The sequence below is a fragment of the Anolis carolinensis genome, chromosome 1, assembly GCF_035594765.1.
Source record: "Anolis carolinensis isolate JA03-04 chromosome 1, rAnoCar3.1.pri, whole genome shotgun sequence".
In the NCBI taxonomy this organism is placed as follows: Eukaryota; Metazoa; Chordata; class Lepidosauria; order Squamata; family Dactyloidae; genus Anolis; species Anolis carolinensis.
Genome location: NC_085841.1, coordinates 163,570,326 through 163,595,798, shown reverse-complemented (window position 1 = coordinate 163,595,798; position 25,473 = coordinate 163,570,326). Strand labels below are relative to the sequence as shown.

The window sequence follows — 25,473 nt, the reverse complement described above, 5'->3', positions numbered from 1 at the left end:
TAGAAGGGGCCTCATATAATCCAGTTCTAAACAGATAATATAAAATTATAAATATATATAAAATTACTGTAATATAACATTAAAAAACTCTAAAATCAGGATAGTAAATAAAGAACAACACTCAGAAGACAGGGGAATTCCAGACAGGAGACAATCAGGGGCAGCTAACACCTCCCAACAAAGGATTCCCCCAGGCAGGAAGCAGCCAGGCTTTGAAGCTGAAAGGCTATTAAATGCTAATCATTCTGGCTAATTGCAGCATTCATACTTGCCTCTAACAGACAAGATTTCTTTCTCCCACCCTGGACATTATTCCACAGGGATATAAACCCCACTTGCAAGCTTTAGGAAAGAACATACACTAACTACCACCAATTCCTCAAGACTTCATTTCTCATACCACCACACTTGGCCACAGCAACGCGTGGCCCGTCACAGCTAGTGCTATATAAAGAAACGAGAAGAATTATGAGTTTAGTTCAAATGGCGCCCTCTAGTGATTCTTTTTTGTCTCTCGCCTTTGCCGAGAGACAATTCTGTCATATCCGCGCATGCCCACGCAGGGTTTTTATTTTCTCTTTTGTGACGTTCGCGGCCGCCCAGTTGTAACCATGACAACACGGGAGCGCGCGCCCTCTGCTGATTGGTTATGTGCGCCGGATGCGGAAGGAGACGGGGCCCTACGGCGCCAAAATGAAAACAGAAGGGAACTGAGGAGAGCGATAGCTGATCTGGTCTTTGGCTTCTCGCTCCTGGTGAGTTGATCCTTGTTGATCGAAGGATAAGCACAGACCTAGTGTGCTCGTTTTCTACAGGGCTTTATAATCAATCAATACATAGAAAAACACTGACTAATATTGGTCTTCCATGTGAAATATCCTGCCTACTTTTAAGGGAATTAAGCTTAATTTCCCTTTCTAAAAAGTTGCTCATTATTACAGGAAGTAGAGAAAGCACATCAGTATAATATTTAGGGTTTCCCCCTAAGCCTTCCGGGAGGCAATTCCGAGCATTTCAATATGGATTGGATTATTTATTTATTTATTACATCACTTCTACCCTGCCCTTCTCACCCATCAGGGGACTCAGGGCGGCTTACAATATAGAGACATACATGAAAACAATTTACATCACCTTTAAAATCCATTTAAACAAAAAAATTACATTAAAATTAAGATCATACATTAAAAAACCTGCATAATTATACATATAAATATACATTTACGGCGCGTTTCAAGTTCCAAGCGTTGGATACAAGCGTTACTGCATTATCATGTTGGCCTTGTGTTTTACTTGCTACAGTAACCATCAGATGGGTGAATTACCCACAGGGAGGCCTCCTACACAGCAATATAATCCAGAATTTCAAGACAGAATAACCCACAATATCTGCTTTAAACTGGGTTGTGTGAGTTCACACTGCCATATATCCCAGTTCAAAGCAGATAATGTGGGATTTTATTCAGCTGTGTGGAAGGGGCCCTAGTGTGGGGGGAAGTGTAACTATATCCTCCAAATGTAAAAGCTGTGAAGAAATTTGTCTCGTATTGAGTTATGATCTAATTAGTTCTTTGAGAATTCCACACCCTTTCCATCTTAAAGTCAGAGATGTCAGGATTAAGCTGGATATTTTTCATTTCATTCAACTCACTAAAGGCCCTTCCACACATCCCTATATCCCAGAATATCCAGGCAGAAAATCCCACAGTATCTGCTTTAAACTGGGTTATCTGAGTCCACACTCAGATAATGTGGGATTTTCTGCCTTGATATTTTGGGATATAGGGCAGTGTGGAAGGGCCTTTAGTGAGTTGAATGAGTTAGGGCCCTTCCAGACAGCTGTATAAAATCCACATTGAACTAGATTATATGGCAGTGTGGACTCATAGAATCATAGAATAGTAGAGTTGGAAGAGACCACATGGGCCATCTAGTCCAACCCCCTGCTAAGAAGCAGGAAATCGCATTCAAAGCACCCCCGACAGATGGCCATCCAGCCTCTGCTTAATAGCCTCCAAGGAAGGAGCCTCCACCACGGCCCCGGGGAGAGAGTTCCACTGTCGAACAGCTCTCACAGTGAGGAAGTTCTTCCTGATGTTCAGGTGGAATCTCCTTTCCTGTAGTTTGAAGCCATTGTTCCGTGTCCTAGTCTGCAGGGCAGCAGAAAACAAGCTTGCTCCCTCTTCCCTATGACTTCCCTTCATGTATTTGTACATGGCTATCATGTCTCCTCTCAGCCTTCTCTTCTGCAGGCTAAACATGCCCAGCTCTGTAAGCCGCTCCTCATAGGGCTTGTTCTCCAGACCCTTAATCATTTTAGTCGCCCTCCTCTGGACGCTTTCCAGCTTGTCAACATCTCCCTTCAACTGTGGTGCCCAAAATTGGACACAGTATTCCAGGTGTGGTCTGACCAAGGCAGAATAGAGGGGGAGCATGACTTCCCTGGATCTAGACGCTATTCCCCTATTGATGCAGGCCAGAATCCCATTGGCTTTTTTAGCAGCCGCATCACATTGTTGGCTCATGTTTAACTTGTTGTCCACGAGGACTCCAAGGTCTTTTTCGCACACACTGCTGTCAAGCCAGGCGTCCCCCATTCTGTATCTTTGATTTCCATTTTTTCTGCCGAAGTGAAGTATCTTGCATTTGTCCCTGTTGAACTTCATTTTGTTAGTTTTGCCCCATCTCTTTAGTCTGTCAAGATCGTTTTGAATTCTGATGTTCAGGTAATCCAGTTCAAAGCAGATATTGTGCATTATCTGCCATGATATTCTGGGCTATATGGCTGTGTGGAAGAGCCCTGAGTTCTCACTCTCTTTATTAAATTGAACAATAAATTATGGCTTATCACTACAAAAACACACCTTGGAGTTTTGTACTTCTGTTTTTCATGTACAGTATGGCTGGAGGGGGGGGGGCAGTTCAAAGCTTTTATGGCAGGGGTCCCCAAACTAAGGCCCTTGGGCTGGATGTGGGCCTCCAAGGTAATTTACCTGGCCCCCACTCTCAGTTTTAGACTTAGGCTTACCCAAAGTCTGAAATGAGTTGAATGCACACAACAACAATCCTAATTAACTTGACTATCTCATTGGCCCGAAGCAGGCCCACACTCCCATTGAAATCCTATTTGGTTTATGTTGGTTAAAATTGTTTTTCTTTTCAAATATTGTATTATTCTTTCATTTTTTTGCACTACAAATAAGACATGTGCGGTGTGCATAGGAATTTGTTCATTTTTTAAAAAAATGCTAATTCGTCCCCTCAACAGTTTGAAGGATTGTGGACCGGCCCTCTGCTTAAAAAGTTTGAGGACCCCTGTTTTATAGTCTGTTTTCACTTAATCAGTCTTTATTGTGACCTACACTTTATCCTAACTGTGTCCTTTAGGCTGGATTTTCACACCTCATTCATTCCTGATTAACTGGAACAGCTACTTTGGGTTCATGAGTTCCTCTCTCATCCTTTATAGCTGGGAGGAGCACTCAGGGCCCTTCCACACAGCCATATAACCCAGAATATCAAGGCAGAAAATCCCACAATATCTACTTTGAATTGGGTTATCTGAGTCCACACTGCCATATATTCCAGTTCAAAGCAGAAAATGTGGGATTTTATTCAGCTGTGTGGAAGGGGCCTCAGGAACAGAAAAATTAATGCAGATCTAGCTTTGCTCCCACTGTCAAGTTCTGTTTAACAGCTGGGGATCAAGATTAGAGTTCTGTTTTGTTCTAACCAGAGATTTATAGGTCTTGATTTCTTCTGTGTTGGGTTGGTAGCTACTTAAAAGTTGCTTTATTTATTTCAACTCCCAGGCGGTACTAAAATCATCCCAGATAGACGTCTTTCCAGCATCTAACAAATTAGAGTAACACCTTTTTTATCCTGCCCAATAGCCAGATTATCTGCTTTAAACTTGATTATATGAGTCTCCACTGCCAGATAATTTGGGATAAGAAGATAATCTGGTATCAGATCTTAGGGCAGTGCAGAAGGGGTCTCCGTCACCTTTTAAGGTTGTCTGCCCACTGTTGAACAGCTCGAACAATCAGCAAGTTCTTCTTAACGTTTAGTTGAAATCCTTTCTTGTAACTTGAATCCATTGTATTAGAACCTTTCTCTGAAGGGGCTGAGAGAAAGCTTGCTCTATCTTCCACATGACAGCTTTTCAGATATCTGAAGATGACCATCATATCACTTTCAATCTTCTCTTCTCCAGGTTAATTATACCCATCTGACTAAACTGTTTATCACAGGGCTTGGTTTCCATACCCTTTACCATCTTGGTCATTCTCATTCCAGCTTGATATCTGTCTTAAACTATAGTTCCATCATCTGTACATAGTATTCCAAATGGAATAGAGTGGTGCTGACATTCCCCTTGTAAACAAAAGTGTTGCTTAAAATATCTACTGTATTAGTGGTTACTATGCTTAGAGATCAGAATTGCACATTATTTTAATTGTGCCTGCAGATCCATTAAGAGTACAGATATGAATAGTGAATCCAGTGGGAAAGGTTCTGGACGAGGAGGAAGTGGGTTTCAGAAATGGAGAGGAAGAGGAGGATGGCCAGGAAGAGGAAAAGGACGTGGACAGAAAGGAGATTGGAAAAATACTGCTGTGAAGCCAGTGTCTGGTATGTTAATTGCACAGGCTGACTTGTTTTTATGGTCCTTTGCTATTGAGACCTGATTATTAAAGGACTGCCTCTAAGATTACATGAAAATGAAAAAGTGTTATCTGCAAGTATAAATACTACGGCTGGGACACTATAGAGACATGTAGTCATAGATTGTTAATGAGTGGAATGCTAATTCAATCTCCTCAGTGTTACTCTGGCAGCTTTATTATTGTTTGGGAATAAAGTGTAACTATGTAACATTTTCTCCTTGAAACTAGGAATTAAAAAAACTGTTGCTTTCGCTAATTTTGTTCCTGGGAATAATTTTCAGCTCAACCTCAGATTATTCAGACAACATTGGATCAAGTTACTCCTTATAGAGGGTGGAAACTGTATTTCTCAGAAGGTGAGCTTTTCTCCCACACTGTTAACTAAAATAAGAGAAAATATTTTAGTTGTCATGCTATGTTTCCTTGAAGATGTGGAAAGCTGCATTGTTCCTTCTTTTACCTCACATCTAAGTCCCCTTGGGTCCCATTTCAGACAGAGTATATAAATATATCCTAGACATTCTATTCATATTTATTTTTTGCCATTTGATTAATTGGTTCTTAAAAATTCTATTTTACTTTTTTATAAAATAATTTTAATACAAAGTGGGAGTATTTAAAATACTTGTACTGAACAGCTTCCTTGCCTATGTATATGTACTGTAAAGAAGCATATATTTCCTTTGAGTCCCGATTTGAGTCCCATGTAGAGTTAGGTAGACACACCTCATTTCGCATAAGATCATCTGTACTTACCTGGGAGTAAGCCCTCCTGCACAGAGTAGGACTTCATTTACTACTGACTAAACATGCATAACTTTAGAGTAGGATTACAATGCTAGTAGAAACCAGAAAGCACTATACTATGTGTATCAGAATAATAGGCTACTTAGTTGAGTGGAATTTTTTGAAAACATCAAATTTTTTGGATGACGGTGTACCTTGTTGAAGAAATACTGTTGCTAATAAATGAGATTTTAGGAATATATTTTAAGTCCTAAACAAATGATTTTAATGCTGTTGTAAAATAGTGTTTGGGGATTTAAAAAAATGATGTATTTTTCTAAATAACAGATTTGGTTTATATCCCTTGACTAAACCAGCATGCTTTCAGAATTAAATCCCGTGTTTATGAATACATATGTTAATTTGTGGAAATTGTCCCAATTCAGCTTATGATGACAACTCCCCTTTTGTTCAGAAGACTGAAGCACTTGAAAAGTTTTTTACGTCTCGAATAGAGCTTTATGATAAGGTAAGGCTTTCCATGACCTTTTCCACCCAAATTCTCCTTTCTCTCAATCTACTGTATATACTCGAGTATAAGCTGAGTTTTCAGCCCTTTTTTGGGGCTGAAAAAGCCCCCCTCAGCTTATACTTGAGTGAGAGTCCTGGCCAGGTTATATTCGTATCAGCTAATGCTCGAGTATATATGGTAATCAGGGTTGGACAGTCTCATATCAAATTACAGTTTTATGTAAATATTTTAAAAAATTAACCTATTGGTGTCTCAATTAATGTAATTTTATTAGTATCTATTTTTATTTTTGAAATTTAACAGTAGCTCCTAATCAAATGCTAATAAAGGTGATTAATTACAATATTCACACTTGCCTCCAACATACAAGTTCTTTCTCCCACCCTGGACCTTCCATAGATATACAAACCCCACTTGCCTAGTTTCCAATATACCTAACAACCTCTGAGGATGCTTGCCATAGATGTGGGTGAAACATCAAGAGAGAATGCTTCTGGAACATGGCCATATAACCTGGAAAACTCACACCAACCCTGTTGTGGTTCGGTTCAGCCAGGCGAGGATGAGGCAATTGGGGTTTCAGAGCCTGGGAGAATGATAGATGGTTCTTTAGATGAGGAAAAGGAGGAGATTTTAGGATAAGATTCAGTCTGTGAGACGGAGTTTGAAAGTGGAACTGTTTTGGAGTCCAGCAGACAGGGAGAGGACGTTTCACCCACAAAGAGCTTAGCAACCTCTCATAGAGACTTGACAGACCAAGATTGCCCTCCGGGGCAACAGCTGGGTTAGACAGGGAGACCAGACTTCATCTGGTTGGGGGAAACTTCAGGTGCAGGAAATCCAAAAGAATCTGTGAGAAAGGAAGGAACTTCAAGGTCCAAAAATGCTTTCATGTTTTGTAGCCATTAAATTAGAGAGCGCCTTGTTGAGATTTTTAATCAGGCAACACAGCTGAATATTAAGGATGTCCAGTTCATGTTTTACTTCCTGGGAGTTTTTATTCATGTTTTAAGAAGTTCTTATAGCCTTGGTTTTTCTGGATTCATGGTCATGTTTTGATTGTTGTTTTCCTTGGATTATGGTCATGTTTTATTCTTGTTTTCCTGTACCATTTGGATTATTTGGAGAATTGCCTTTGAACTATTTTCACTCCTCACCAGCTTGGTTGGGATTTTACAAATTGACTACCTGTTCTGATTACCAGTTGGATTTTGCCATCCTTATTCCCTTTGGTGATCCCCCCCCCCCTTTTTATATGTAATTTCTTCAATAAACTGTTTTCCTACTACTTTTGGATTTCTAATTGGTGCTAAGGGCAAGGTGAATTCTGTCTGGCGTGCAACGCCCATCTTAAAATGATGTCTTCCATATTTGTGTATACTGCAGTAGAGTGAAATTATTTTCTCCACAATGCATAATAAAATAAATACAGTGCTTCTAAAATGCTGTGACCAATTAACTTCTGCATAGTTTCATTTTACAGGATGAAATAGAAAGAAAAGGAAGTATTCTTGTGGATTATAAAGAGCTGGTACATGATAAAGAAGTACTGGAATCAGTACCTGATATTGCTGCTGAATTAAGGGATATGCCGCAGAAAATACTGGATTGTATGGGCCTAGCCATACATCAGGTAAATATGTTAAACTTACTGCAATTAGAATTCCGAATATGAAAGAATTTATGGAAGTCTGGTATTATCTGAGGTTGGAACTAAAGATACAATCGATGCTTCTAAACTATCTGTAATACTCTGGAAATGTATCCCACTGACTTCAACATGACTTTTCTTTTGAAAAGTCAAATTTATATGCATTAGAATTGCGTTGGGAAGATTTCTCTGTATGTCTGTCTTGTCTTTTCTGATTGGATACTTGCCTGAGAAGAAAAAGAAATGAGACAAGAGAAAAGAACATGCACATTTTCTGTAATAGTGCTTGATAAGACAAACTTATCTATTACTGTTTGGGAATAGGTCTTAACTGAGTTCAGTGGAACATAGCATTGTAAACTTGAGTGGCATTTCAAAGGAGCAAGAAACTAAGAGGTGTGACCTTTATTTGTTAAGTTTTGAAGGTCTAAATCCTGTAATGATGGAGACCATGTTTAACTTTAAATGTGTAAGAGAGAACTGTTTGTTGTAATTCGGATTCTATGTATATTTAACAATGACAGCAGGTAAATAAACTTACTTGACTTAAACTCTTAAAAGAATTAAAGGTTCATTCTGACATTATGCAAAGTGTCACTCTTTGGCAGAGAAGGATAAAAACCTTGTCAAAACTACACCTCCCAGAATTCTATAGCATTGAACCAGGACCGTTAAAGTGGTGTCAAACTGCATTGATTGTACATTGTAGATTCACCCTTAGGGGCCTTCCAGACAGATCCTATATCCCAGGATCTGATCCCAGGTTTTCTGTTTATCTCAGATTATCTGGCAGTACAGACTCATATAATCAGTTTAAAGCAGAAAACCTGGGATCAGATCCTGGGATATAGGGCCTATCTGGAAGGGCCCTGAGTCTGCTGTAGATGGGACTCCCAATAGTATGCAGACTTTAATTTCTAAAGGCAACATTATTTATTCTTATGTAAATGATGAATTATGGAGATTTTCTTGGGCATATGTTTGCCTATTTTTATTGTCCTCTAGGTGTTAAGCAAAGATCTTGAAAAACATGCAGCAGAACTACAGAAGGAAGAAGGGCTGCCCATTGATGAAGAGCCTATAATAAATGTACCTTATATTAATGCAAGGTAGCTATTTTTTCAAGATGGTTTCTTTCAAGAAGACTGAAAATCTGATTTATGTTCAAGTCCCATAGAAATCAGTGACGGAAGTTTGTGATGACTTACTTAAAGGCTTATTGATCCCCACTACTATAGAGGTCCTCCCCATCTATGTATGTTTACTTAGAAGAACTGTTATGCACAGCACAAGTAGGTTTTTGCACAGGTCCATGGTCCTCTAAATGCTGTTAGATCGCAACGGAGCATTTCCTATTACTGGCTATGCTGTCTAGAGCTAATTGGAGTTTCCAACATCTGGATGATTTCATATTTCCCATCCTTATTTTAGAATGACTGATTTCTCTGAATGAGGGCCATAGAACGATAAACTATACCTAATTTTTGTTCTTTATGGTGATGATTTTTAGAGTGTACAACTATGACCCACTTACTCAACTTAAGAATATTCGGGCTAATTGCTATGGGAAATACATCGCTTTGCGTGGGACGGTTGTCCGTGTCAGTAATATCAAGCCTATTTGTACCAAGATGGCGTTTATATGCAGTACCTGTGGAAATACGCAAAGTTTTCCTCTGCCAGATGGAAAATATACTCTCCCTACAAAGGTAACACAATATTTTAAGTCTTTATGAAGCTATTTTTAATTATTAGACTTCAAACAATAGTAGTGAGTTTTGAGGCAGACTTGGATATTAGGTAAAGAAGGTTAAACTTCTGAAACAACCTTACTGTGCCTTCTAATTCATGAACCTTTTGATATTTTACTGAACTATGATAAAGAATTACTACTGATATGAAGAAAATGGTTTGAAGGGAAGGAAAAATTCATGCAAACAGTTTTGTTGGACCTCAGATGCTGCAATATGGATTTACTTGAAGCTGTTAGAAAAGGTCTGGGAAGGAGACCTAGGGTCTCTGGTGGAACCCGATTGGAAACGGGTTCTAAAGTAGAGAGTGGTTAAGAATCTGTCAATAACATTAAAATAAAATGTATACAAAGTCATATGGAGATGTTATACCACACTAGTTAAACTACATCAGATGGATAGGAAACAAAGTAGCCTTTGTTGGAGATGTAGCATGCATAAAGGGACATATTTTCATTTATGGTGGGAATACCCCCAGTGGAAGAGTTTTTGGAACAACGTATTTATAGAAATCGGTAACATTATAGGATTAAACATCACCCTGGATGCTAGGTTAGCATTATTAATGGATGCACAAAGTTAAATTTAGAAATGGAATTCACTCACATTTTACTTACAGTGGCGAGACTTATAATTGCATGGAATTGGAAGATAGTAATCAATCTCACACTGGAAGCATGGTATGGGGAGGTAATGAATGTAGCCTTAAATGATAAATTATCAATGGAAATGAGGGTGTTCAGGGGAGAAACTAATAGATCTGATTTTGATTTATATTGGTCAGTTTTTATTAAATATGTTCTAGAAAGTGAAAACAATACAACCTTGTTGGTCAGGAATTTTGGATATGACATTTGTTTAAGGGTTGACTTATAAATCTTTTGGTAAAGGAAATGATACTGGTTCAGGACTTGGTGGTGGGGTTATGTCTTTGTAAAATGTTCATTGTTTTGTGTTCTGTTTCACTGTAAGTTGTTAATGTATGCTAATAATAATAATAATAATAATAATAATAATAAACCACAAAAAAGAAAAAATGGATTTACTTTTCTGCTAAATTTTAATATCTTGGTTTCTTTTTTTTAGTGTCCTCTGCCTGAATGCCATGGGCGATCATTCACTGCAGATAGAAGTTCTCCTTATACCATTACAGTGGATTGGCAGTCTATTAAGTAAGCACTTTTCATGTCTGCTTTTTAAAAATCTGTAATATGTTTCATGAGTATGTTAAGATTTTTTAAAAATCCAGTAATCTTTGCCTTAACTAACACAGATTTTTCCTGATTTTAAAAAATAAAAAATTCACCACATCTTTAAACTGTAATGTTTGTTTTTAAAGATGAAGTTGTATCAAAAGCAAATACTTTGTATTCATAAATTCTATGTACTTTTACCTCCTTATTCCATACAACAACAACAATGAATTTATTACCTATAGCAGGTTCTTGAACCCAACACCGTGGACACATGTCATGAATACTTTTTAAACAAAGATTCTTTTTATTGTAACTTTAAGTGTGAGAGGATATATCAGAACTTTTACAGAACAATATTTAGACATACAGATATACAGATTCTATGTAACTACGTTGGATTCACAAACAACCTACAGTTACATTGGCTAACAAACAAATAATGGGGGTTACATTTTTACTCAGCATTCACACACATATACATGCATTCATCCTCATGCACACATCACCATTTCTCAATTTTTCCTCTGTGAAGAACACCTGCATTTAGGCCAGACCCTGCTTTCCCTGCAGCCTGCCAACACACAGTTCCAAAATGCCAAACTTCTAAACTTCTAAAATGCCAAAACGCATCTTTTTCCTAAGAACAATGCCAAGGATTAGATCTGTGTTTTCCCTACAACAGAAACTGACTCCATGCAAACGTATCATGACTTCAAAATTACACTGTGTTCCATTGCAGATCTGCCGCTCCCAAGGTACACCATCTCTCTCCTTCCCAAGGAGCAGAGAGGTGGGTGAACAGCACAGCTGTCTATCATAATTTTTGGATTGTAATAAGGTCCCTTATATAGCAATATTTTACTGATGTTGCCCCAAAGTTGTAAATGAATGATATATTCCATCCTGAAACATCCTGGCTCCATCTCAGTTTCCTGGACAGATGTTGACTCTGCTTGATTGGTGTTGAGTCTCAAGGAGCCTTATGTTGATTTCCTTCTTAACATTGTAAACATTTCCTTAACTTAAAGAGCCATTGTCTGTGACTAATGTAAACACATTGTTTTTCCACCAAGGGTTCATCAGTTAATAATTTGCCACAGTTCTTATCAATGTCAACAGTTCAGCAACTTTTAATTACAGTTCATGAGTGTAGTTAATGATTTCGTCATTGCAGGCCTTAATCTTCAGAATGCTGTCTCCAAAATTATTAGCTCTCATTCATTCATCTTTCATACAATTCCATTCAAACCATATATCATATTTCATCATGACATACGATGGGGCCATTGTACTTCGTAACCACAGCAAATATAGTTGGAGCTCACATTTTTATGTATTCTTTTTAATATACATTTTAATAGTGTACTTTATACTGTTTCTTATGTTTGTTTGTTTTTCATAATTATTTTGATGTGTAGTTTGCTATGTGTGCTTTTGTAAGATGTATTTCATTTCAAGTGTATGTAGCATTTTAACGAATTATAAAAACGTGTGTGCTGCTAGGGGTGGAATTGGGATAAAGGAGACAACAGGCAAACAATATAAATGTTGATTATTGTTGTGTAGTATCTTGAAAATGAAAGTATTATACTGTCTGTTCTAGGATTCAAGAGCTCATGTCAGATGATCAGCGAGAGGCTGGTCGAATTCCTCGTACTATTGAATGTGAGCTGACTCAGGATCTAGTAGACAGCTGCGTCCCAGGCGATGTGATTACCATTGCAGGAATTGTTAAAGTAGCCAACACTGATGAAGGTGTGAGATATCTATTCATAGTTCTTCAAGCCTCATATTTTTGCAACTGTTATTTCTTTTGGGAGGCTACTTACAAATTGTTAAGATGCTGGAACAAGATACAGCCTAGAAAGTAGTAACATCAATGACTATCTCTGTGATTATTGTGTTGTCCAAGGCTTTCATGGCCGGAATCACTGGGTTGCTGTGAGTTTTCTGGGCTGTCTGGCCATGTTTCAGAAGCATTATCTTCTGATGTTTCACCCACATCTATGGCAGGCATCCTCAAAGGTTGTGAGGTCTGTTGGAAACTAGGCAAGTGGGGTTTATACATCTGTGGAAGGTCCAGGGTGGGGCAGAGAATTCTTGTCTGAGAAAAGTGTTAATGTTGCAATTGGCCACCTTGATTAGCATTGAAAGACCTTGCTGCTTCAAGGCCTGGCTGCTTCCTGCCTGGGGGAATCCTTTGTTGGGAGGTGTTAGCTGGCCCTGATTATTTCCTGTTTGGAATTCCCCTGTCTTCTTAGTGTTGTTCTTTATGTACTGTCCTGATTTTAGAGCCATGATTTGAAGCAGCAAAACTATTCAATGCTAATCAAGGAGGCCAATTGCAACATTCACACTTGCCTCAGGCAGACAAGAGTTCTTTCTCCCACCCTGGACATTCCACAGATATATAAAACCCCACTTGCCTAGTTTCCAACAGACCTCACAAACCTACAGGAAAGGAGATTCCACCTGAACATTAGGAAGAACTTCCTAACTGTGAGACCTGTTCAGTAGTGGAACTCTCTGCCCCAGAGTGTGGTGGAGGCTCCTTCTTTGAAGGCTTTTAAACAGAGGCTGGATGACCATCTGTTGGGGATGCTCTGAATGTGATTTTCCTGCTTCTTGACAGGGGGTTGGACTGGATGGCTTATGAGGTCTCTTCCACCTCTATGATTCTATGATTCTATGAATGCTTCTGGGACATGGTCATACAGCCCGGAAAACTCACAGCAACTCTGTGATGATTGATGAGTGCAGAAATAGCTGAAGCAGTTAGTAATTTCTATGTGTCAGGTTTTATTTTATTTTATTACCTGCAGAGACAATGATGAGCCTCCATCCACGGTCTGATATGGTCTATTTAAGATGCAGGGTTATTTCCTCAAGCAAAACCTAGATCTAATCAGACAGAAAGGTCATACAACCATTGAGATGTTGTTGGACTATAAATCCCAGCAGCCCTCATCAACATAATAGTGGAGAGTTGCAGTTTGGAGTTACTCCAACAACATCTGGAGGGTTATTCTCATCTTTGGCTGTGAAGCCCCATAACTGAAATACCATTTTGGAGGGCCCCAAAAAAGAGGGAGTGACTATTATATGATTAAATACAGTTTGTATATTTAAAAATAAGCACGTTAATTTTAAAAGTTTAACTTTAGTCCTTGGAAATGAATTACATGGGTTTTATTTTCAATTTGACCAATATTTAAAATTAAATTCATATGTACCCTAATCCATGTCAATTATATCACCATACAGAGACATTGGCATATTTCCCATTTTGATCTTTTAACAGGTGCATCTAGAAATAAAAATGATAAATGTGTCTTTTTGCTGTACATTGAAGCAAACTCCATCAGTAATACCAAAGGACAGAAGGCCAAGAACTATGAGCAAGGCATAAATAATCAATCCTGCATGGAATTTTCGCTTAAAGATCTGTATGCAGTCCAGGAGATACAAGCTGAAGAGAACTTGTTCAAGCTCATTGTCAAGTATGTTTTTTATTGCACGTGGGTTTCAGCATCCTACATTATTAATCCAAATTGTTAGTTTTAAAAGCAGGGCCACGTTTGTGTTGTAATCATTTGTGATTGAATCCTAAACCCAAGTACTTGATTAGGTATACATATAAATTCTTTGCATGCCTCCAAATGTGATTAAAGGGGAGTTTTCTATATGAAATGTAGAAGCATCACAACACATAACTGAATGTTCTGATAGAATATGTGCAAGATTGCCTTGAACCCACATTTAAAAGCTTGACACCTTTTAATGTGTGTTCTATCTCTAAATAAAAATAAATGCATTTCTGGACCTTTTTGTTGTGTCCTGCAAATGATATTTATCTCCACCACAATTTTATGTTAAGATGCCTCTATACCCATCTCTCTTGCCTTTTTGGTAATGACCATAAATCTGTTCTTAGTTTCAGATTCATCTTTTCTTTCTTGCACAGACTTAGAAGGTTTGACGAGGAAAGAATAAAAAGCAACCAGTGTAATTCCTAAAATGTATAGAGTTTGGGCCCCTGGTGGTGGCGCAGTGTGTTAAAGCGCTGAGCTGCTGAACTTGCAGACCGAAAAGTCCCAGGTTCATATCCCGGGAGCGGAATGAGCGCCCGCTGTTAGCCCCAGCTCCTGCCAACCTAGCAGTTCGAAAACATGCAAATGTGAGTAGATCAATAGGTACCGCTTCGGCGGGAAGGTAACGGCGCTCCATGCAGTCATGCTGGCCACATGACCTTGGAGATGTCTATGGACAATGCCGGCTCTTCGGCTTAGAAATGGAGATGAGCACCAACCCCCAGAGTCGGTCACAACTGGACTTAACGTCAGGGGAAAACCTTTACCTTTACCTTTACCTTATAGAGTTTAAGCATATAATAAATGTGAGAAGTTGCAGTTTTTTTATACATTGTGACCAACACTATATTTTGAACATATCAACAGTGCCCCTAGAGAACCTTTTCTTGATACAGTATTCATAACAGAGAGTATTTTCTGTCCTTAAAAAAATAGCCTTTGTGAATTCTTTTGTCAGAATGACCCTTCTCCTCGTTTGCTATTTATAATTAACGTGGTGAAAGTGACGTCAAAAAAACTTTACAATGGATTACTTACATCAGAAATAGAGCTTCTCTAACAGTTCAAAAATAACATGTTTCCTTGGAAGATTTGGTGGCTTCAAATCAGTGTCATATGATATACTAATTTAAACAATATGCCATGAATATATGAAATAGTCCCCTGCTATTGAGTTTCATGGAGGCATTCAACTAGGAATCTCTCGTGCTATTTCTCTTAGATAATTTACTCTGCATTGTATTTAACTTAGCATATATTCTTGAACTCAAGGGCTTACTCAGTCATAAAATGTACTGTTTAATTTAATTGGGCTTGCTTGATTTCCCTTTAGCCTTCTCTGAGTGTAGTGGTACCTTTTCTCTTATTTTCCTTCCCGCCCTTACTACATGTTTTTAACATTTGGATGCATTGATTTAGAAAGGGAAATTTCTCACAAATCCTTCCTGAATTGATAAAACTGAATGGATGTGTTCCAGAAGATACCTCACTTGGTTCTGTACATTTTGGTGTTCTTTTGAATTTTTGGAAAGTAAACTTTTGGTCCCATGGCTGCTCTCCCACAGTTCACGCAAAAGGCAGGGTTTAAGTAGACGATTTTTGGAAGTAGGGCATATGAGTTACTCTTGTAAAAGAGAACTTAAAGCAGGGGTGTCAAACCCATTTCTATTGAGGACCATGTCAGTCTTATGGTTGTCTTCAAAAGACTGTTAAATCCATGGACGGAGAATCTGTGGATAGAGGGCCAACCATATTTTTTTCACATTGTGGCCAGTGCTCTTTAGTTTTTAACCAGTTTGGATCCCCAGATGTTATTGAACAACAACTCTAATCACTTATGATTATCTGCCATGCAGAGTGGGGATAATGGGAATTACAACCCAACAGCACTTGTGGCTCTGAGGTTGAGGAAAGGTTGCAGGGTGTTTTAAAGTCAGACATCATATCCACAAACCTTTTATCTCAATTCAAACCCCACTATCCTGACTAAGCAGAACAAACCGCAGCCTCCCAAATGTTGCTCCCATCAACTGCAGGATGTTTTTCCACCAGCGTTAAAGCACAGAAGCTATCATCTGCCAATTGTCTGAGTTGCTCCTGTAGAATTCTGGGAAATGTAGTTCAGGGCAGAGCCTTTGGAATTCTCAGCTAGAGAGGTCCTTGGCTTTCCTAAACTACATTTCCCAGAGTTCTGCAGGAGCAGAACAGACAATCGGCCTCTATAATGCTGGTAGGAAAACATTCCTAGTCATGATGTCTTATGGTGAGGAATACAGGAGTTCTAGTCCAGCATCTGGATGACCACCTAAAGTGACATTGTGGACCAGATTTGGCCCACAGACCTTGAGTTTGACATGTGCCTTCAAGCATTTATTTAACAAGACTTTTTTTCTGAAATGGTTTTTTAATGGCAAGTGGGGGGCTTGCAAACGCTTACTAAGAAGGAAAATATATGTGCCTGTTTTGTCATATATGTAAAGATAAAACAGCAAACCTAGCTTTAATGGGATAGTAAAAACTTCTGATTGCTCTAATGGGGTAGTAAAAACATTGTGGACCTAGTAGAAATCGACAAAAAGGTGCTAACCTTGAGTGTGGATTGGATCTATCCTAGGCAAAAATTATGCTCCTTTTGTGCTTCTTGTATGGCACCTGGTCTCCTAGGAGACCTCAAGGGATAGGGCAGGATGTCATCCCTGCCTTTTATGACTTCACAAAGACTGTATCTGTAGGCAGTGCCATCTTGACCATAGCTGCAGTATGTACAGATACAAGAACACAAGAACAGGCTTTTCTTTTGAAAGGTTTTCTTTTAGTTCTTACTTGTGACCCCAGTTACACTTAGAATACTGAACTAGAACAATACGTTTTTTATTTCCCTTATCTGAGAGGGGATGGGTGATTAGCAAGTGAAGGATAAAACAGATTGTACTAGGTTTTGAGCCAGAATTAAAAATGTTCATTCTGTGATCCCTGGAATCCAAAATATTGTCAAGTTGACAGTATGAATTAGCTCTAGACATCTAATACTGCCATAGTAAAGATAACAAGGGCGATTCATCTTTATGCCACTAATATAACGTTATAAATGTCCATAAATCCAACTTACTGTTAAACAGTTAACACCAACAAAATTGGTCACTTACATATCTGAGTGGAAGATATTTAATATTTGAAACTGAAAGTCTTTTAACTTTAATCTATGGTGCTAGTTGTGTTTTATGGCTTTGGATTATTTAGAAATTACATGTTGATCTGCTATGAGAGAGTAAAAATTATTAGACTTGTAAGGAAAACCAGTCATTCTGCTAACTTTATTTTTGCTATCAAGATTATGAATAGAGCTATATGTAGGCCATAATTATTTCAAAGAAAACAAGTAGGTAGATAAAGTTTAGCATCTAAGAATTTTAGCATTATTTTTTAAAAGTCATTTTCTTATTTGGGCTTTCAGTGATGTTCTGTGCAATTTTATCGCTTGTATAGTTTTTTAATTAGTTTTAATTATTGGGCTATTGGATTATGAACTATTAGGGTAACAACCTAATGGGGATTATGACCTGTTAGGATCATAACCTATTGGATAGTAGAGTTTCAGAGGTGTTCCTTTGGTTTATTGGGTAATGAAAGATCACTGGGCGTATACATATTCTGTTTCTATTCAGTGCTCTCAGCAGACAAATATTCAAGTAAACTTCTTTAAAATAATGTGTTTTTTTTACTCATAACTTCATGTATTTAAATATACAGGTACATTTTTTGTCAAGTTAAACTTTAAAACATTTCAGTTTTCATCTTTAACTTATCGTCTTTAACAGTCTCTTTAAAACTATATTGCTTTGTACAGCTCTCTTTAATAACATTCTACTTCCAAGGAACTCAAGCCTCAACTGTCTTCTAGCTCCTAACACTAGCTCTGTACTCTAACAGACTCAAGCCTCAACTGTCTTCTAGCTCCTAACACTAGCTCTGTACTCTGACAGACTTAAGCCTCAACTGTCTTCTGTCATCCTTTAAAAACTGAACATTCGAAACAGTCACTGAACCAGTCACATGGTCTGCAGCACTTCCCACTGCTTTAAGTACATAGAGCTAAGGAAACTGCAAACCAAATAAGTCATACACTTCAGGAAATTAACCAACACATTATAAACAGGCAAACATTAAATAGAGGAGGCTTGAGAAGGTTCCTATCTCCAAAATTAATGTCTTTTATATTTAATGTTATAACTTTACACGTTGCTTAATTGCTTTAAAATAGCTTTTTGTATACTTTTATCAAAGTGTTGTATATTTTTTAGTCTGCCTGTTGTTAGGCACCTTGAGTCTTGTTATTGGGAGAAGAAAGGTGGACTATAGATGAATATAGTAATGGTTGTAGAATTATTGCTGTTATTTTAATATTTTTATGCTATGGATTTTAAATTAAATTTAATGCTGTGAGTCACTTTAGGTCTTGATCAAGAGATAAAAGCAGGATATAAATATAAAAATAGTAATGATAATTACCAAGTGTGAAATCAACGAAACCAGACCAGAACTCTGTGGGTAGTATTTCATGGCACATAGACTTCAAATTTCAGTTTAATGGTACTGAATGTGTGTTACCTGAGCACAGACTAAGGATTAACATTGTACTTCAATATTTTTCTTTCACTAGCTCTCTCTGTCCAACAATCTATGGTCATGAGGTAAGGACCTCTCAGAGAGAAATTTAAACCTGTTTTAAATGCTTTTCTAGAAAATACAAAGATGTTTTTGAATTGACTATGTTATACATGTTGACTGGTTAGCAACAATAAAGCATATTTTATAGTACTGTGCAAGTTTGTACTTCTGTTATTTGTGTATTCCCCTGACCTTGCCTGATTTCTTAGCATTAAAATCAATATATTTATTCATACAGTATGATCTAGGCCTTTTTTGAAGACCATTAATAAAATGCATAATAATCTGCAGGGTACTGACTAACTAATATTAGCTATTATTAACTATTTCAAAGGGGTGGAGAGAGAAAGAAAAAGAAGAAAAAGAAACTTTTTGGATTTTATGCTAGTCTTAGAGATTTTGTCAATATTTTGGGGGGGGGGGGTTTGGAAATTTCTATTCCATCTTCTATAAACTGACTTCATGGAAGCGAACCAGTGAGGCCCTTAGCATTTTGTTATCTTGCTTTCCTATCCTTTGTATTTTCATCCTTATACTTGAACACTAGGATTCCCGGCTTCCTTTCAAGAAAATTTGGGTGACATGCTGCTATTGTGACATAATCCTACCAATCCTTTGTATGCCACTCTTTTATTTAACAGATCGTGAAAGCTGGTTTAGTACTGGCATTGTTTGGAGGATGTCAGAAGTATGTGGATGATAAGAACAGGATTCCCATTCGAGGAGACCCACATCTCCTGGTGGTTGGAGATCCAGGATTGGGCAAGAGCCAGATGTTGCAAGTATGGGTTCATTTAATAATGTAGGAAGCTTCTTATTTTTTTACTGAACTTCAAAGTTATTTTAACTGCAGCACTTGATATATATTAATTTCAACATAAGAAAATGTTATATAAAATTCATTTAGAATTTAGTAGTTAATTTTCAGTGTGTAAAATTTGTCTTTTTCTGTTGTTTCATTAGGCTGTGTGCAACATTGCACCTCGTGGTGTATATGTATGTGGCAATGCCACTACTACATCTGGCCTGACGGTAACTCTGTCCAGAGACAGTTCATCCGGTGACTTTTCTTTGGAAGCTGGTGCCCTTGTCCTTGGAGATCAAGGTATTATATCTGTCCCACTGTTGTGGTGCTGCTACAGAGAAAGCACTGTTACATGTATGCACCAATCTAATCTCATGAGATATTGGGACGTGCAACAGGGCCTCCTCTGAAGATCTCAAATTTCCCACAGACTTGTGTAGAAGGAATCTCTCAGATATCCTGGCTTGAAGCAGTTTAGAGCTTTGTTGATCATGGCTTCTTAAACCTTTCCATTCAAGACCCCCTTTGACCGAAAAAAATTGCACATGATCCTGAATATATGAATATATAAAATAAGTATACAGTAAAACATTTATTGACAATAGATTAGCATTTGCAAGGCTTGCTAAACAGGCAACTTTTTATGAAGTACAACTGAGGCACTTTCTGCAGCGTTCACACTACACAACAGATTTGTGTAAATGTCTAGCCACTAGGTGACATCCAGAAAAAAATGGGAACCCCAACATTGAGCTAAAGGAGTCCCATTTGTGGTTGAGACCCACAGGTTAAGAAGCAGTCTTGTCGATCAACACTAGTATCTTGAATTGAGCTTGGGAATTATCTGAAAGGCAGTGCAGTCCTTCCAATACTGTTGCTATACCTTCTCCAAAATGCACACCTGACACCAGTTTGACTGCTATATTTTGAGTAGCTGCAGTTTCTGGGCACCTTTTCAAGGATAGCGCCACATAGAACTCATTACAGTAGTCTAATGTGGGGAAACTACAGTATGAACCACTGTGACAAGATTTGCCTTCCGTCAAGAAAGAGTTAAGCTAACTCACCAGCCAAATCTGAGGAAAGGCATCCCTGGCCTGTGCAGAAATCTACCTTTCCAGGAGCAGTGCTGGGCCCAAGACAGCCCCAAGTGGTGAGCTTGATCTTTCAGAAGGAGTGTAGCCCCATCCAGAACATATGGGCTACAATCCCATGGATGCTTTCTTGTTGATCAGCAGCACTTTATCTTCAAGTATCAGTCTGTTTATCCACATCTAATGTGTCTAGAGTAGGGCGACTAAAATGATCAAGGGTCTGGAGAACAAGCCTTGTGAGGTGCGGCTTAAAGAGCTGGGCACGTTTAGCCTGCAGAAGAGAAGACTGAGAAGAGACATGATAACCATGTATAAATATGCAAAGGGAAGTCATAGGGAGGAGGGAGCAAGCTTGTTTTCTGCTGCCCTGCAGACTAGGAAGCCGAACAATGGCTGCAAACTACAGGAAAGGAGATTGCACCTGAACATGAGGAAGAACTTCCTAAGTGTGAGAGTTGTTCAGCAGTGGAATTCTCTGCCCCAGAGTGTGGTGGAGGTGCCTTCTTTGGAGACTTTTAAACAGAGGCTGGATGGCCATCTGTCAGGGGTGCTTTGAATGAGATTTTCCAGCTTCTTGGCAGGGGGTTGGACTGGATGGCCCACGAGGTCTCTTCCAACTCTAGGATTCTATGATTCTGTGATTCCATAATCCTTCATGACTGGCCTGCACAATCTACAGTCCTCCAGCTGTTTCGGTCTTCAACTTTCAGAATTCCTGGCATTATCATGATGACACCAGCCTTAAAGCTCCAGATGGCCTTTCCCAGTAATTTTATGTAGATGCTAAAAAGCACAGGGGATAGTATTGAGCCTGAGTGTCTAATGGCTAAAAAGCTGCTGTAGCACCATCTTCTGGGAAAGTTGAGCCAAGAAAGACTAGATTCAACACGAGGCAATGCCCCCAAGTCTCATATCAGTAAAATGATCTATGGTTGAATGTCATTGAAAAATCCAGGAGAATCACCAGGGACACACTTCCCCTGTCAAAGTCCAAGTTTAGATCATACACCGAGGTAGCCAAGGCTTTATCTGTCGCAGGACCAGGCCTGAATCCAGATTGGAATGGTTCTGGGCAATCTGTTTCATCCAACAAAATCTTGAGTTGTGTTGCCACCTGTCTAAAAAGGGAAGATTAGGGACTGGCCAATAATTACTTGCAGAGATAGGATCCAATGAAGTTTTTTAAAAATATCTAATATCTTTAAATGAATGCCTTTTAGAAAAGGTTGGAATATAGCCCTGTTGTAAAGTAGTATTTACAACCTCCGCCATCCAATTGGCCAGGCCTCCTCTGGAAGCTTTAATTTGCCAGGATGGCCATGGGCCTATGAGTTCTGATTCAAAAGTTTACATATCCTTCCAAAAACCCTTCATTTGACACCTTTCATTTGTTTATTTTGAATACACTGGAGGGACATATTTGCCAAATCACTTTCTACTTGCGTACATTTGTTTTTAGGTATTTGTGGAATAGATGAGTTTGATAAGATGGGGAGCCAGCACCAAGCCTTGTTGGAAGCTATGGAGCAGCAGAGTATCAGTCTTGCTAAGGCTGGCATTGTTTGCAGCTTGCCAGCGAGGACATCAATTATAGCTGCAGCAAATCCAGTTGGAGGACACTATAATAAAGCCAAAACTGTGTCTGAGAATTTAAAGTAAGTTCTTAGTAAATGTCTGTCATGTAGTTGCAGGGGTGAAGAATTTTAAATTAAGAAATTATATTGTTATATAATGTTTGCTAAAAGCTTTAAAAACGCTAAAATTGGTGTGCAAAGTGTTTGTTATTACTGTGCTTTCAGGTATGCCTTGCTTGCAGAGAGATTTGTTGTGTTCAGTTCTCAGATGCACACTAATATTGTATCTGTTCTGCTTTTGCCCATATGTAGAATGGGAAGTGCTCTCTTGTCCCGATTTGACTTGGTATTCATACTTCTGGATATTCCAAATGAAGATCACGATCATTTGCTTTCTGAACATGTTATGGCAATGAGAGGTGGAAAACAGTCTGGATGTAGCAGCGCTGTGGTGACCCGCCCAAACTCCCAGAATTCAAATAGATCAGTCCTTGAAGCAGTTTCAGACAAACCATTATCAGAGAGATTAAAGGTAGCATGTTATGTTCAAGGTTTTTTTCTCTGTATTATCTCATATACTTATAAAATTAATGCAGGGTGCTTTGAAAAGGATATGCTTTGGCTGTATTTTCTTTTTCATTTCAAAAGGAAATCCAGAAGAGAGGCAACTTAGCATGTAGCACAGAGTTCTCCTTATCTCCTAATGATCTCTCATGGCTAGTCTTGTGCAAGGAGTCTTAAATTTGTTCCTGTCTAAAAAAATTTCCTCTTATTTCTTTATCCCCCCCCCCCCCCGACACACACACATTTACCCTAAACTGGGATTCAGGGTGGATATTTATTTTTATATGTTCTTAAAATGCATTTACCTACTAATGTTGCTTTTAGGCATCACTCTGAAACATCTTGATTTCATAAACCCCTTTCGTTTCCTATTTACCATCAGTTTTCTTTTATTTTCCATCAGTTGTCATTTTTTCTCTTTCTTTTCCTTCTTCCCAATATGTTTTCTCTGCCCAACTATTAATTATCCTTTTGCTGCCATCTGCTGTTTTCTTCTGCTTTTTGTTTGTTTTTTGTTTACAATTGTTGTTTACCACACACAATCATGTATACGTTTACCTCATGCATATAACCTGAGAGCAATTTTTTAGTATCGTGCATTTGTATGGAATCGCTATCCGTTTCTGTTTGCCGCCAGAGCCAGAGAAGGAGCTGGAATAGGAGAGTAAGCATAGGGCCTCGCTAGTCAAGGAGGGAACAGTAGCAGCACCAAATGGCAGCTTAGCAAAGGAGCTTGAAAAGTGATTTTACACTTGTTTACTCATATATAAACTGCTCTGAACAGCCCAGAAAGGAAGGTGTTTAGTCCATTCTGGGGGAATCTCAAAGAAACACTGAGCCCCTCTACTCTCTGCCACAGCAAGGAAGCCTCAAAGAGCTGCCATCATTTTTCTATCTAGACATTCCAAAAAAGTCCGAATTTGCATTACACCAGAGAAAGGTACTCACATTGAATAGTGAATAAAGCAACTCAGTTTTTTATGCTTTTTTTCTCTAAAATGTTTCAACTAATACCTGAATATCTATGGTAGTTTAGGTTTTTTGTTCAGTGTTAAAAGAATGTATGCTAACAAGGATGTAATAACTCTGAGTTAGGGGAATGACTGTGAATGTGATCAAAGTTCAGCCTAGGACTTTCAGTTCTAACATAGCTGTAGGTCATATCCGATAGTCTTCTTGTGCAGGTCAACCGAGTGAAACTGTAACACCCATACTATGCTTTTATTTGAGTGTTGTGTGGTTTCTAAGCTATATGACCATGTTCTAGCAGCATTTTTTTCTGATGTTTTGCCTGCATCTGTGGCTGGCATCTTCAGAGAATCTAGCCAGATACAGATGTAGGCAAAATGTCAGGAGAAAATGATGCTAGAACACGGCTGTACAGTCCGGAATCCACACAACATCTCAGTGATTCTGTCAGTGAAAGCCTTCGACAATACGCTTTTGTTGTTAGGTTGTTCCAGGAGAAAGCTTTGACCCCATTCCGCACCAACTGCTCAGGAAGTACGTTGGCTATGCCCGGCAGTATGTGCACCCCAGGCTCTCCCCAGAAGCTGCTCAGGTCCTCCAGCAATTCTACCTTGAGCTCCGACAGCAAAGCCAACGAGCAGATAGCACCCCCATCACTACTCGGCAACTAGAATCATTAATACGTCTTACAGAGGTATCTTTTTCATTTTGTTTGTTAGGCATGAGTTTCGCAATGATGAATAATTGGAGAAAAATTAGTGGATTTTAATGTGAGCATGATGGGTGGAGAATACAGTGCAAGTGTGCCTAACTTAGCACTATTTATTCTGCTTAGCTTAAAAATCTTTTTTTTTCAGTCCAGATGGTTTGTCTATGAAAAATTGACTTGCTATTCAGCTGTAACTTCTTGCACCCATTTGTCATGCCTTCACTCCAGTAATTAGCAAGATAATGCATAGGCCATTTTAGCTCTCAATTTAGCAATTATTATGTCATGAATACAGCTCAGCAAGTGCATTGGCAGAACCCCTAAAAGAAACAATTGATTTCACAAAATTCAGTAACCAGGAGGAAATACCCAAAGCTCAAATTGTAGAATACAACAGATTTTTTCCTCTATATCCTATACAGCAGCCTTTCTCTTCCTTTTTTCCCTTGGAGGAAGCCTTGAAATAATATCCAGGTTGAAACTTTTTTCATACAATGTGAAGACAGTTCTGTTTTCCAGTCATGATCTCTAGGAATCTTTAGTGACTTCTCATAGCCTCCTAATATTCCAGGGGAGTGTGGCTGAGCAGCTCTGTTTTAGAATAAGAAGAACTGTACAGCTCATGAGCCATATTAAAGCCCTCAGTGTGACCCCAAGTCCCTCCCAACTTCCCAGTCACTTTAGCCCCCACAGGCCTAAAATAGACGGGGAAAGAGGCAAAAAGTTTGTGATGCAACTGGCCTGTTTTAAGACATCCCCCCCCCCCCCCCCCGAGAGGTGTCAATATATGAGGTCCTATCAGATGCATGAAAGAAAAATGGGTTAGTTGTTACATAACATTACCATAACTTTAATTCTGTTTTCTGTTTAAGGCACGATCGAGATTAGAATTAAGAGAAAAGGCTACCAAAGAAGATGCTGAGGATGTTGTGGAAATAATGAAATACAGGTAATTGCATTTTAGATTGCAATTA

The 25,473-nt window shown here is 38.6% G+C and overlaps 1 protein-coding gene across 1 annotated transcript in view; it reads left to right on the top strand.

The window, feature by feature from the left end:
• The first annotated feature begins 609 nt into the window (after positions 1-609).
• mcm8 (minichromosome maintenance 8 homologous recombination repair factor) overlaps positions 610-25,473 on the top strand; it is a 28,375-nt gene continuing 3,511 nt past the window's right edge. The window contains exons 1-17 of the mRNA XM_003215277.4: positions 610-755; positions 4,472-4,635; positions 4,952-5,026; positions 5,843-5,925; positions 7,412-7,561; positions 8,585-8,688; positions 9,090-9,288; positions 10,417-10,502; positions 12,130-12,281; positions 13,828-14,026; positions 18,777-18,807; positions 19,426-19,566; positions 19,748-19,889; positions 22,143-22,338; positions 22,570-22,789; positions 24,275-24,484; positions 25,372-25,448. Coding sequence (XP_003215325.1) covers positions 4,491-4,635; positions 4,952-5,026; positions 5,843-5,925; positions 7,412-7,561; positions 8,585-8,688; positions 9,090-9,288; positions 10,417-10,502; positions 12,130-12,281; positions 13,828-14,026; positions 18,777-18,807; positions 19,426-19,566; positions 19,748-19,889; positions 22,143-22,338; positions 22,570-22,789; positions 24,275-24,484; positions 25,372-25,448 — 2,210 coding nt within the window. The 5' untranslated portion in view covers positions 610-755; positions 4,472-4,490. The remainder of the gene's footprint in view (positions 756-4,471; positions 4,636-4,951; positions 5,027-5,842; positions 5,926-7,411; positions 7,562-8,584; positions 8,689-9,089; positions 9,289-10,416; positions 10,503-12,129; positions 12,282-13,827; positions 14,027-18,776; positions 18,808-19,425; positions 19,567-19,747; positions 19,890-22,142; positions 22,339-22,569; positions 22,790-24,274; positions 24,485-25,371; positions 25,449-25,473) is intronic.